The 13,866-nt window shown below is 42.4% G+C and overlaps 2 protein-coding genes across 3 annotated transcripts; one reads left to right on the plus strand and one right to left on the minus strand.

Annotated features, from left to right (window-relative positions):
• Positions 1-1,672: 1,672 nt before the first annotated feature.
• Positions 1,673-6,757, plus strand: LOC311368349 (CD48 antigen-like). Of its 2 annotated transcripts, none has more exons than XM_084487151.1 (8): positions 1,673-1,868; positions 2,501-2,707; positions 2,986-3,096; positions 3,795-4,064; positions 5,139-5,240; positions 5,859-5,891; positions 6,376-6,400; positions 6,559-6,757. In XM_084487151.1, the coding sequence occupies exons 1-8, from the start codon at positions 1,832-1,834 to the stop codon at positions 6,593-6,595; spliced, it is 822 nt and encodes a 273-aa protein (XP_084343277.1). In that variant the 5' UTR covers positions 1,673-1,831; the 3' UTR covers positions 6,596-6,757. The 2 variants fall into 2 exon arrangements, with proteins under 2 accessions (XP_084343277.1, XP_084343278.1); XM_084487152.1 differs by having other exon boundaries at positions 2,567-2,707.
• A 341-nt stretch (positions 6,758-7,098) lies between these two features.
• LOC311368348 (SLAM family member 5-like) lies at positions 7,099-12,233 on the minus strand. Its single transcript, XM_084487150.1, has 7 exons — positions 12,106-12,233; positions 11,124-11,426; positions 10,294-10,569; positions 9,434-9,544; positions 9,117-9,181; positions 8,928-9,008; positions 7,099-7,486 (listed from the first exon to the last, which is right to left on the minus strand). Exons 1-7 carry the CDS (start codon positions 12,161-12,163, stop codon positions 7,424-7,426), a joined length of 957 nt encoding a protein of 318 aa, XP_084343276.1. The 5' UTR covers positions 12,164-12,233; the 3' UTR covers positions 7,099-7,423.
• Between the last annotated feature and the right edge of the window lie 1,633 nt (positions 12,234-13,866).

The raw sequence follows: 13,866 nt of genomic DNA on the forward strand, positions 1-13,866 counted from the left end.
AATCCGACCATCGAGAGTATTGTATCACTATGCTCGATCATTATAGGTCCTAGGCCTCGAGGGTATTATTTCACCATGCAGCGAGCCAGTATTCGTGCGTCACGCGTCTAGGGTCAATCGGGTTTTTACAGGTTAACTCTACGTTGCACTCAGCCTTATCCCCGCGGGATGCCCCCCGTAGAAAACCGTCCCTACAGTCTCATCTCCTAATGTGGTTCCTATATAACTATGCAGAATTCGGATTTTATCAACGGGTTCTGCCTACCTTTTTATGGGCGCCCGAGGTGAGACTGCCGGAATCGGTGGTGCTCCGGGGTCCCGGGGCGTGCCCCTCTCCGTCCTCAGTCGTTTTCCCAGTAGTAGTCCAATCAGAAAGAAAATCACGTCGGGGTCACCAATTTGTTGGGAAAAACAGTCTGCCTAGTTACTTGACCAGATAAAATGAGACGGAGAGGTACTAAAGTCTATCAGCACGAGGGCCTCGGATTTATTGAGTAAAGTAGCAAAGGTAATACAGATTCATAAAGCGTGAGAGATCGAATATTCTACGTCCCCTAACAGCGCTGAGGTCGCCTAGAGCTTCGCCTCCGTGGAAGTTCTGCTTCAGAAGAGCTCCCGTGATTTGGTGCATGAGAAACTTATAGTATCTTTCATGGCCAGGTGTGTGTGCTAGCCTTTGTGTGGGTTATCGAGGGTTCTCTTGTCCCTGAGCCTCCGGGTTGTGTTGTCTTTCTGTGTGATATGTGTGTCCTTGCCGTCCGGCTGTGGCAGAGTGTTCTCCGCAGACTGATAGGGGGGCTCGAGGGTCATCTTCACCCTCTTGAATGTGTGGTATGTTGTGTTTATTAGATTTGGGCCCAGAGTTGACTATATTCATAATGTAATGTCCATTTAGGTTATTTTTTCCCATCATGCGTTCCAGGTAACTCGTGTTTTTACAACCTTCTACCAACTAACGGGCTAAAAAGTGGCACTTTTAAGTGACTGAACCACGAAATGGAGGAGAAAGGGATTGTTGCCCGGGGTTGTCTCCCACCGCTGCCCGCTGCCGCAGACAATCCTGGGCAACAATCAATTGCTTTGCCATGTCGCAGTTCCCCCGATCATTAACTAAAAACCACACAAAGATTAAAGCATCCAGCATATGATTTCAACAATGAATGCGGGAATACACAGGTGTGTACAACAGGGGTGGTCGTACAGTGGAATGCTGGGGTTTCTGAGGAAATAGCTAAATTGCCTTCAATTAGAACAGATGCCATTTATCGCCATCTGGTGGCCATATATATGCGAGTATTTCAATAGTGGTGTCAAGTGACAAAATTGTACAATGGGTTCCCAAGTCACATAAAGGTTGTTTAGTAAATTTTTAATTGAGATTTTGCCTGCACCTACCTCTACTAATACCTTCATCTATACTCTACTTCAGGGATGGGCAACTGGCGGCCCGCAGATAATTTAAGATAATTATATCTTAAATTTAAAAATATATATATATATATTATATATATTTTTTTTTATGGCATTGGTGGAGAGACCATGGCCTCTTATCTGGTTTGTAGAGTGCAGTACTGCACTGTGAGTGCTGATAAATAATGCATTGGGGGATGTGGTTACTTTTCTTAACAGATATACTGCGGAGATATATACATATACTACTAAGCACATTGGGTTGCCTTGCTGTATGAAATGTGCTATATAAATACATTTACTTTTTTCTTTTTACTTTTTTCAGAAGAAAAAAAATGAAACTAAATGGGCTGTTCGTGTGGGCGACGTCTGTTTTATAAATAAAGGAAGAGACGTCTCGAGTTTACTTGACTCTCCAGCTATGAGACTTCTACTTCTCTTTTTTCAACTCCTCCGAGGTAAGTTTATATTGTATTAACTCGCATTGAAGGATTCTGTTCGTGTTCTAGTCATGGTCCACGTTTATACTGACCATTGTTCAATTCACAAGGTTTTTTATTTTAATGTTATACAATACAAATGAGTAATAATGTACACAGTGTTCTCAGACACAGTACAACACCACTGCGTGTGGTGCCCACCCCTCCTTAGAACACACTCTGGTTTTGTTTTTCGTTCTTTTCGAATGCAGAGGGTTCACTTACACCCACACCACTAATATGTGGTGTAGGAAGGGCTTCCATCCAAGGCACCGGAGACGTTCAGATCATCAAGGAACTAAATAATTACCATAGGAATTGAGATTATTATTCATTTTAAAAAAGTATTTAAAATATCAGCCCCTAGAGAAGGCTGTTGTACTACTTTTGACATCTTGGGGATTGTCTTGCAACTTATTGAATTCAATTCGTTCCACCCAAATGGAGGTTTTTGCCAAACGTATAAGCCGTATGTATTTTACCCCGCGCCGTGCGGCCCACTTGGCCAGGTCACCCCAGAAGATGACGGGTTTCATCAATGCATTTTAAAGGTCAGTCTGTCCAGGGAGAAGTTAAAGGGGCTACAGAAACCTTGTGGCTTGTTCTTCTAGTGGTAGCATCGAACCAGCAGGTTCTCGGCTTCCTTGGAGAGAGCGTGACCCTGTCGCCTGCCCTAGATGTGACCCAGGGGAACATTTCCTACATCAAATGGCTCATCCTATCCAACGACACATGGATCGCCACCTACCAACGCGGGAAAACCAAGACCGACCATTTCTGGCAGTACAGGGGAAGGCTCCACCTTAACATCTCGTCAGGTGTGTGTGTGTGTGTGTGGCGCACATTATATCTGGTATAGTGCATGGCTTGACCCTCTTAAGGTTACGGATTTGATTACGATTAATAATATATGCACACAGTGAATCGTATCACAATGTTATTTTGAGAAACTTTTCTTAAAGGCGTCCACCAAATGGCTTATATTATACATTAAAGTCACAAAGGAAATAAATTGCATTCATTATAACAGGCGTGTCTCCTCATCCATCACCTTGATGTTGTGTGTGCTTTTGTTTTCCCACTCATTTGACGCTAGGTGACCTGATGATCAAAAATCTGATCAGAAAGGATGCCATGAAGTACGTTTTGGAAGTGGGTTTCCAAGGAGATGAAGAAATCAGCCACAAGTTCGTCCTCAGGGTTGAACGTAAGAGTGGCTTTACTTTACTTCACTGCATGTACAATTGTAGTGGCTTGGGCTGCCAAAAGGTACTGGGTCTGAACCCAATGTTGCAATGTTGCAATGTTCCATAAGCAAAAGGGCTAACTCCTAAGGGCCTGTGTCCACATTGCGTTTTTCCTGAACCCTTTTTTAACTGTTCCCTATGAGGAGAGCGTATGCGGCAGCCTCAAGAAAATACACTGCACCCAGCGTCTTCTTTCAGAGCGCTCTGCCTTTTCTGTGCGGCCGCTATCAGCGCTTATCTTCTCAGCCGCTCCCATATCTCAACTTTGCAGAAAGGCACTGCCGTGGATTTTCAGCCAACCAATCGTGTATAGAGGATGTTGTGGGGAAATGGCGGAGATACTTGTTCTTGCTTGTCAATGCGGAACTTTGATCTGTCAAATATATGTAGATAATGATAAGCAAACTCTCCATCGCAGCGCCCTGACGGCGCTCTTCTGCCAGAAGAAAATCCTATGTGGACACCGGCCCTAACTGGTCTGGTCCTAAATGCCCGTTGGATACAGCTAAATGAACTCATAGTTACATACGTTACATTAACTGATGCATTCGTGACATTCTAGTTGTGTCTTTGGACGGATGTGGAGGTTCAAGAGCAAAATCTCAGTAGCGCAGTAGAAAACGTTCCTGTAAACGGCGCGTTCCCCCCCTGCGTGCAGAACGCCTCGCGCGGCCCCGGGTCACCGCGCACCACAGCGAGTCGGAGAATAGCAGCTGCATGGTGATGCTCCAGTGCTGCTCGCCAGACCCCCACGTGAACTTCAACTGGAGCGCCACACTTCCCGGCGCCGTCCTGACCAACGTCGTGTACGAGAACTCCGCCTTCCTCCTGGCCTCCATCGGCGTGGACGACGAAGTCGGCTTCACCTGCAACACCACCAGCGCGCTGGAGTCCGCCAGCGACACTCGCGTCGTCCAGTGTGGTCGCGGTAAGGTCGCCCCCGAGCCCGGACGCTAGCTCCTCCTAACTAATGACGTGATACCGCAGGTTTTTCTTAATGGCCAACACTGTCATACAGTTTGAGCATGCCCACTAGCTTCGACTAATGCACACGCTCCCGCTGGGTGACCAGGAGATCGTATTATACGGCCATGATGTGCATGCTCACATTCAGTGACGTACTGATATGCGTGCTAACAAAACTTTGCAAAACCTGAGGTGTATCTGATTCAGGGTTCCACGGTTCTACATATACGTTCTACGTATAGAAAAATGGCGTAACTGTGATGTGTCATCCGGGGAGACTGATGGCTCAGGGTGTGGTTCAGAAAACAAAGTTATAAACTGAAACTGTTTCTGAGGGAGGAAAGATCACAAGTTCTCGCACTTTGCACTTTGAGGAACTCCGCACTTTGAGGAACTCACGCATACTTTGACTCATGAATAGGAGCGTTCCGACTAACTTGGAAAGGGGCTCAATGTTTTGGCTACGCCCACTCACTGAGTTCCCCTCGGCGTCCGTTCCATACAGGAACCTTGGTAGCGGCTACACCACGGGGTTCAAATGTGACGTAATTAGTATATTAGTACATTAACACATTATTCTGTCTGCTCTGCTTGTTTTTTTTATTTGTTGTGGCTGTGTCGAGTTCTACTCGCGTCATATCCCGCCTTAATCATACGTTGTATTTGCGTCATATCCCGCCTCAAAAGTATCCAATCAGTGTCGATCTAATCTAGTTAGGAGCGCTTTCTGAGCCGCTCAGTTGCGGCTCAGAAAGCTCCTTCCCCGAGGCAGGTACTACCTGAGCCGCTATACTGTGAAATTCGGATCCTCTCTCACAAGCCACACCCATAGCAGCTCACTAGAGGGAAAAGTCCCTCAGTCGGAACACATACGTGTGTCCACATTTAGCGATTACAATGATTAGCTTTCACATGAAATGTAAACACCTTCTGAGACCTCAACTTGATCCCATTTGCTGGTGAAAACTTTTTGGACTCCGTCTCTCTAACCTGTCTCTCTCTCTCCCTTTCTCTCTCGTTCTCAATTGATCCAAAGAGCCAATCAAAAAACCTGATCCGCCCTCAATGTTTGGTGATGGAGTTCTCCTTGGGAGCTGCCTTGGTATTCTGCTTGCAATGATAACTTATATCCTCAGAGGTGAGTGTGAAGACAATAAGCCCTATGGGACTGTGTTGTGGAAGTAAAGAAATAAGTCAAATCCCACAAATCTAATTTAAAAACAGGAAAGGAGGCATAACTCCGCCCCACGCATTTTCTTGTTTTTGGCCCTAGTACTGTCGTCTCCCCCCAGAAATAGGACCGCTGAATCTTAGATAACGTAAATTCAAAAATGAGACTGAATGTAAACCAAGAGTTACGAAATGACTCAAGATATTTTGGGTGGTGAATTATTTACGAAATAACCTAAAGATGACTGGGTTGGGTGTAACCTCCTTCTTCCTAAGGTTGACATGACTCATACGTTTTAAAAGAAGAAACATTTCGAAACAAAGTAATAAGCCGCTGTCTGTGTCAGTGGCATTACCTGGCTCAGGGATTTATTAAGCAACAACATAATTTACGTTCATATGCATCGTAATCAACTGCAACCGGAGAGATTAAATTGTAGTTTCAAAGTAGCTAGTTACAACGTACTATTCGGTGTATACTTAACACTTGAACTTACGATCAGACTGACACTAGTTGCATATTTATTAACTAGCTATTACAAGCCATAATGTCATTGTTAAACTTGTTATCCTTTTGTTATTGCAGAAAGAATTGAAGCTTCTATTAATTATCTCACCGGTAAGTTAATTATTTTTCCCTTTTGTAAATGACGTTGCATATTCTAAATTACTTAAAAAATCACACTTCTTTCTATTTTTCAGATAGGCGATGTCCGTCAAACAAACTATGTTCTCCTCTAATATGTATTCTGGCTTTTCTCTTTGCCCTGATATCGGTTTATAGAGACTGGTCGAGATAACAATGTCTACGTCACTAAAAGAGAGGTCATCGTTTCCGTTGAGATAGTTATGATGCATCTTAATCCTGCAATTTAAGTTTCAAACTAGCTAGTTACAGCGTCAGATTTAATGTGAACTTTAACTTGAGAGCAGGCTTAACGTAGACTGGTGCGAGAGGCTGAAGATTTTTTGATAAACTGTTAAAAGCCATCTGTTGACATCAGAGGGTGTCCATACAGGTGAGATCAGCCTAGCGGTTAGTTAGCGGTGCGTTTGAAACTTTTATAAATGACACCAAGTCACACTTTCTTTCTGTTTTTCAGATAAAGGATGCCGGTCAAACGAACAGTAAGTTCTCCTCTTGTATGTATCAACCACCCGTGACACACAGATTGGTTTCGATATTTGGGCCTGGCCTTTTGACCCACGTATGTCTCTCTCCCAAATTAATGAATGAATATAATCCACAGCTAAATGATTTGACTTTCATTTACTTTCTTTTTTAGCACATCTGTGGCGACCGAAGAAAACAAGACTTTATGAATGAAGGATCCAGTATGGACAAGTGTTTTATTGAAACCTTGAACTTTGTTTGCTGATTGTTTTGTTTGTTGATTTGAGAGCCTTATACTGTGCAGTAGTGATAAGCGTTTAACCCTACTGTTGGTTGATTTGTAAATATATTAAAACAGTGTTCTGACTGTGTGCATTTGTTTTATTGTTCTAAAAGCTTTTGTGTGCTTGTAAATTTGTCATTTGTATTTTACTCTGGGGATGCGTTTCTTAAGGTGATCCGGTGAGGAGCTGATCAGAGATCCTGGGTTTTGGTTGGCCGGGATGATTCTTTGGTTCCTTAATTTATGGATTCCTTAATTTTTATTGTGGACTTTGGCTTTGTGTTACCTTTTTATCATAGATCTTTTAGATTAAGCAACAGGAGGAAGGCTACTGTAACTCAAGTCAATGAAGGATGCTCATGCCCCCTTGTGGACAAGATGATGAATTTGGAATTAAACCAAGTCTGAATCTGGGAGAAACAGACAATGTCAATTTGTATAAAGTATTAATGCTTAAAATGTTAACGGTTTAGGCATTTTAAGCATGTTTGTCAGCAGCCAGATTTGATGGACAGTTTGAGACCTCAGAAATGTTATTTGTAGGGGATGTTTCCCAAATACTCATCAACAATCCGTATATAGAGAATAGTTAGTAAAGACAAATGTGTTTTAACAATTGGCACACACAGATGGCCCACTAACAAGTCTTAAGCATTTGGTTTCAGGACACTGCAATGGCATTTGGCTTTGTGTATTTGGACGTCTTCTGCACCAGGGACCACCTTGAGCCAGCAGCAGCTCTGGGGGTCTTCTGTTAGGAGGGAGGGTCCATAAGGCGGCTCTGCTGAACGGTGTAATAGATGGTGGTGCCAGCAGTCTGTTGGTGGAGGGAAGAGGTCAATCTACTCGTTTTGATTCATCTTTAACAAACGCAGGGCTTCAAAAAGGATTGAATACAAAACCAAAGCTGCAAAATATGATGTTAAATAATTATGCCGTGTAGGCATTCTGGGTTGATGCGTTTCATAGTGGATGTTTGTTAGTGAATGCAATTTCTATTTTCAGAAAAAAAAAATTAATTGCAATTCTTAGTATATATAATGCATTGATCTGTACAAAATATGATTTTGTACAATATATTATCTTGCATTTATTGTTGTAGCTTTTAGATTTTATGTACACCTCTTCCTGTGTGCTCCCTGGTTGTGTGTACCATGTACGCCTTGCCTTTTCTCAAGACGAGATTCAACCCTAGATTGGTGACTAGCTCAAATTACATTGGCGTCGGTCCTTCAAAGGTGACATACCACCAGGTTGTGAGTGATTAGCCGTTAAAAGCCGTTTGAAAAACGGCCTTTTTCTGACATCACAAGTGGGCGTGTCCTCCTAGATGTATGATGGATAGATTATGTTTGCTACGGTCCACTGGGTAGGCTGGAAGACTGATCTATCCAGCACACATCTAGGTGGACACGCCCACTTGTGATGTCAGAAGAGGCAGATTTTCTAAATGGCTTCTAACTGCTAATCACACTGACACCTGGTGGTATAATATGTAACCTTTAAAGACCGGGTAAACCAAATTCAGTATTTTTCTTCTTATCATATTAATTAGGCCTTAAATGTGTCCCTCAAAACATGTAAAAAATATTTTTCCCATTCATCATTTCCTTGAGGAGCTAGGCCTCAGAGAATGTTCTGTGTGCAGGTTTAAAATGGGCGGGTCTACATCGAAGACCGCTTTACGTAAAGCGGTCTTCGATGTAGACCCGCCCCCTGCTGCCCTCTAGGTATAAATACATTAACCGCGCACTAGCATTCTGTGGTTTCACCCGTCTATGGTTTTACCGCTCACGAGTCTGGTTTGAATTGTCAGTTTGCAGCTAGCTTGCCCGTTATGCCTCTTCAACCTCGTTGGTGCATCTTCCCTGGATGCCACAGTGGGAAACGTAACGTTAACGGTTCGTTTACTTTATTTAAGTTTCCGACCGAAGACGGTCTCTCTCCGGTGATGGGCGTGGTTTCCTGGCCTGCAGCGCACACGCCCCCACCGTCCTGAGCCAGGGATTACTGCTCATTTTTCATCAACTTTGAAGCATAATTTTATATACTTCGCGATTTTTTTAGTCCTTCAAATTTGGCAGGGTGGTTAATAATATATTTTCCTGTGGTATTATAAACTCAAAACCCATAATTATTCTTGGTTTACCCGGTCTTTAAGGAAACCTTGAAGTATTACATGACTTTACAAGCCATTTCACTACAGTGATCGCTATCACCCGGACCTTGTTCTCAATAGGAAAAGTGTGTTTTCTCACCTGCTGCTGTGGGGGCCTAGCTTCTACATTTTGGACCAGTTCATAGAGTGGTCCCAAATACGGCTCATCCTTTGACGTGGTCTTGAAAACGTACACAAACGGTCACACATATTAGAGAAATGTAATTCTGTTAAAACATCCCTTAATGTCGCTATACAATAGTGTCGTGAACAAAGCCGCCACACTTACCTCTTTCCTTTGGACATTTTCAATGCTGTCGTACACGGCGTCCATAGATTCTGGTGCTGCAGAATCTATTTGGTACATCAGTGGACCATAGGCTCAATCACCATTGTGTTACCTCACTCTGGATATATAATGACATTTATGTACACGAAAATGTAGTTTGCCACTTTAACGACACCCTCCGGCACTTAAAACAAGACCATAATAAACATGAACAGATTATAATATTGACAAGAGGATCAAATTCAACTTAACCAAACATCTCTTTATGTTCCCATTTATATTTTTTTCCTTCCAATATTCCGGTGACCATGTCCCACCTGATTTTCTCCGCCTCAAACCACAGACGAAAACCAGAATCAGTAGCAAGACCAGTACTCCCAGCCCAGTTGAGATGTAGATCCAGATCTGTGGAATTGCAGTGCGCTGAACTGTGGGGCCAACAACTAGTTATTTATCACCAGGACCGATTATTTATTATTATTATTCCCGTCTCATCACTAAAAATAAGAAAATATAAATTGTTCTACAGTTGTATTTAGGTCCCTATTAAATTTTTAGCTCTAAAATACATTCCGAGGTCTGACCTCGGTGACCTCATAACTGGCAGCATTACTCGCCGTCAAATAACTAATATAAGTGTCTTATTTTAATATTCACTGATATTACTGATACAAATGTGTACCAAGAGTTCAGTGTCATTCCAGTTTTATTCTATTTTTATTTTTTCTCTTTAACGTGAAAGTATTCATATCCTGTTTGGACAGGATACATCACATATAAAGTGTACTTTGACACCTTTCACGTTTAAAAAAAAAAGGGCAATTGAATTGTATAGTGTAAATTTCTAAACAAGATTTTGATTAATGTATACTACATTTAGCTTATTTATTATTTAACAATGTAGCATTCATTTTATTTTCCTGTCTTATTTGAAGACGGCAAAACAATACATTTTCTAGACAGCAGGCACCACACTATCCATCCAGAATCTTTCCAAAAATGTTCCCATTTATTCTCTCTTGACTACTCTTGACCGCATCATCTCTAGACTACATGTGACCCTTTGTGTAACAGGTTCACAGGTCCAGCTCACTGATAGGTTGCACTCAACTCTAAAGTAACACTAACAGTAATTCCAAAACCGGAATACTACCGATCACGTCCGCTCCACACTCACCTTCAGGCAGCGTGACGTTGCGGCACTCCACCTGTGTCGATGTGGACTTCTCACTGACGGGATTGGCAGCGGTGCACTTGCCAGTGTCCTCGCCCTCGGTGGTGACGTATTTGAATGTTGCACCCGTGTGGGTTTCATTCCTGATGGCCCAGGTGTAGTTGACGCTGTCCCCACTTTCATTTTGCAACGTGTTGCACTCGAGCCAAATTTCACATTGGTTTGTAACGGAATCCCAGGTGGAATTTATTTTCCGTGCGTTGATGTTAGTTATGGCCTCTGATAAAGAGAGGGACATTTGAGACTCAGTATTGAATGGGTTAAAACAATAAGAAACAATTAGAAATAACTGAATAAATACTTGAATATGAAATTACATGGTTATTTTTTGACCTCATTTCCTGTTCCATAGTGAATACTATATAGGCCTAGTGCATTATTTATGCAACCTGTGAAGTGGAACTCACACACTTAATCTATTGCCGGTTAGCGATTTTCCGCCATTTTGAGATGCCTTGAGAGATTTGGTAAAGTAAAATCCTATATAAACTTAATATACCATAACCTAGGCTAATCAAAATCGGATATGGGATATTGTGCAGAATAAAGTGTTCAGTTGTTCACTTTCCTGGTGAATAATTGGTATAAAGGGAACCACATTTTACACCAAAAACTCTCTGGGCGCTGAGCCACCAGACCAGACCGGAACGGCCGGGTTAATGGAGGCTCCCCGGCCGTTTCCTCTTCCAACCAGTCTTCTCCATTTGTTCTGTCCTATTGTATCACATTGCATAACTCTGTCTTAGAATTCACCCCACTGGTTTGTGCTTTACCGTAGACACTCAGGTTGAAGAAGAGGGTTTGCATTTGGGTGCTTTCCACTGATGAGAAAAATCCAAATTGCCCAGAGTCTTGCAGAGTTAAACCGGAGAGGATTAAATTAAAAGTTGTCTTGTTCATGCCCACTCTATGTTTGAATCGGGTCTCTTTGACATGGTCTTTGTCAACAATTTTTTCATCTCTCCCGTGTTTCCAATATGCATCGGTGATCCCTGCTGATGTTGAGCATGAGGAAATCTCCACGTTGTCTCCAACTTTCACATTGATTATCTTCGGACATGTTGGACTATGTGCACCTAAGACGAAAAAGCGGAGCAGAAAACGAGCAAGCCTTTAATGTCCACCGTTATGAGAGGGCTGCCACTAGGGTCAAAAGCTGTGGTCACATCACAAGCCTCAATGCATAATTCTGCATACTTTTCAACTGTTCACATTGCATTTTCAAAGGTCCAGGGAGAATATAGTTGTCTAAAACCATATAGGAAAGTGTTCCCAAATATGATGATGGATCTTATATGCCTATGTGTTGTTCACACTAGGCTATACAGGAAAATATATCAGATGTGGGCCACATGCAGACTGCAAGATGAACATAGTTATTAGTTATTCAAAAGACTGCATTCACATCAAGTTGGACATCTCATCAAATGAACACTTATCATTTTGTCTTTTTACCTGAATGAAAGAATCGCAATGGCCTAGCAATAGTTTTAATATGTAACCTGCCATACGGTCACATCTGTCTGGTGTTCATTTCGGACCCCGGACGCACACTCAGATCCACACGGCGATGGTAACACACCCTCGGACCTCGTGCCCCTGTCAGTAGCAACCCCCTTTATCCGTAACGGTTTAAAAACAGTTCATTCACAGAATACGCTGACCCGAAAATACAGTACAATACTACACGCACCCTTTTTTAACGCTTAAGACACTTAAGATCAATAAGATGGAGGTTGAGGAGAGAAGACTTACCACAGAGCCAGATGCTGAGCAGGAGTGTGGCGGCAGTGAGACAGGGGATGGGGTCCATGGGGAGGTGTTCACCATGAGCCGTCTGCGTGACTGAGAAGAGTGCACCGCTGTTGCAGTGCACCCAGAACCCAACGACAGATTCAGCCCACAAGAGGAAGAGAGAGATGGACAAGGCAGACAGGAAGTTAGAGAAAGCGAGAGACTCATCAGCCATAACCACACAGCCACACAAATGGTGGCTGCAAGGTTTATGCATAACATACTGTAGGCATTGAGAACAACTTTTTGTATGTATTTATATGAACACTTATATCGTAAGAATATACCAAGGTTCAATTGCACAACTCCTTGCATAACCGGAAACTCTTCTTCCCTAAAGTTTTCTATGCTGGAATTCTCTATGCGTCATCATTTGGGCCGTTTGACCAATCGTTTTTTTACTTGAGACTTTACTAGTCTCCATTTAAAAAGGATGGACTTTTGGAGGATGGATACATTTGGCAGATGTTGAGATTTCCATTTCACAATCTAGTAGAATAAAGTAAATGGAAAAGTGTCCAGTCCATGAAAGTTTCATTTCATGATGAGTAATGAGCACTGCAGTCTGCTGAATTAAAGAGAGAACGCCACCCAAGGAACGTGGAGCAATCTGAGGAACAATCAAAGCAGATTTAATTAGCAGGTCAAAAGGTCACTGAAATCTGCACAGAAAGCTTTTCTCAGAGGAGATAGATTTTTGGCTTTACTTCCAACCATAGTCAGCAAGATCGTCACGGATTTGTTGGAAATTGTTTGTACAACATCATTTGTAACACTGATTTCATATTTGGAAATCAATTACTGCCCGCTCAAGGCCAGCCTGAAATTCATTGTGAAAACGTGACAGTGACAAACGTGACAGTTTCGTTACAGTTTCTCTGTATTAATCTGTTGTTTCATGAAGTTATTAACAATGTTTCCCGGAGTGTGTGTATGTGTTTGTTTGTGTGTGAGGGTATGCGTGTGTGGTATGAGAGGTGTTTGCTCAGTTAGATATACTGTATATGTTCTTATCATTGCTGCTATCCTAATATTCTTAGTTTAATGTAGTCATTCCTATGATACCTTATGGATACATGCATTTTAGGCTGCTGCTGGTCAGGAGGGGGGTAGAGACCTAAGATTTTTGCTCTTGCATTTTATGTAAATATGACATGCAACTTCGATAAACTGAACTGAACTGTGATAAAAAGCCTACGCATGCATATATCGGGGGTGGAGTGCACCGTGGAAAGGGGAAGTGAAACAGGTCTACAGAGAATGAGAATGTTACATGGTATATGTCCATGTGGATGTTACGTGGTATAAGAGTATTATAAAAAAGTTGATGTATTGGCATACAGAGATAACAGAATCTCGGACATGAGTATAATGTAAACAAAATGTGTTTGTAGGCACCTTCTTAGAATGAGTTGTGTGTTTACTAGAGCCCCTCAGGACACACGCACGCACACATCCAGATATTCATTCCCAGACACACACACACACACATCCAGATATACACTTCCAGACACACACACACCCCATAGCCCTCTTACGCAATTATTATATGTTGGACGTCTATCATCATCATGTGTAGCGTCTTATCCAAGCTATCTTTGTTGTATACAGGGAAGGGGTTACTTGGCACCTGGTTCCATGAACATCCTTACTGTACCGACAGCGATATATTGTTTCTCTTCTTCTGACTAATGTACTTGTTGTAAGTCGCTTTGGATAAAA

Source organism: Micromesistius poutassou, assembly GCF_964030765.1.
Source record: "Micromesistius poutassou genome assembly, chromosome: 23".
Classification (NCBI taxonomy): domain Eukaryota; kingdom Metazoa; phylum Chordata; class Actinopteri; order Gadiformes; family Gadidae; genus Micromesistius; species Micromesistius poutassou.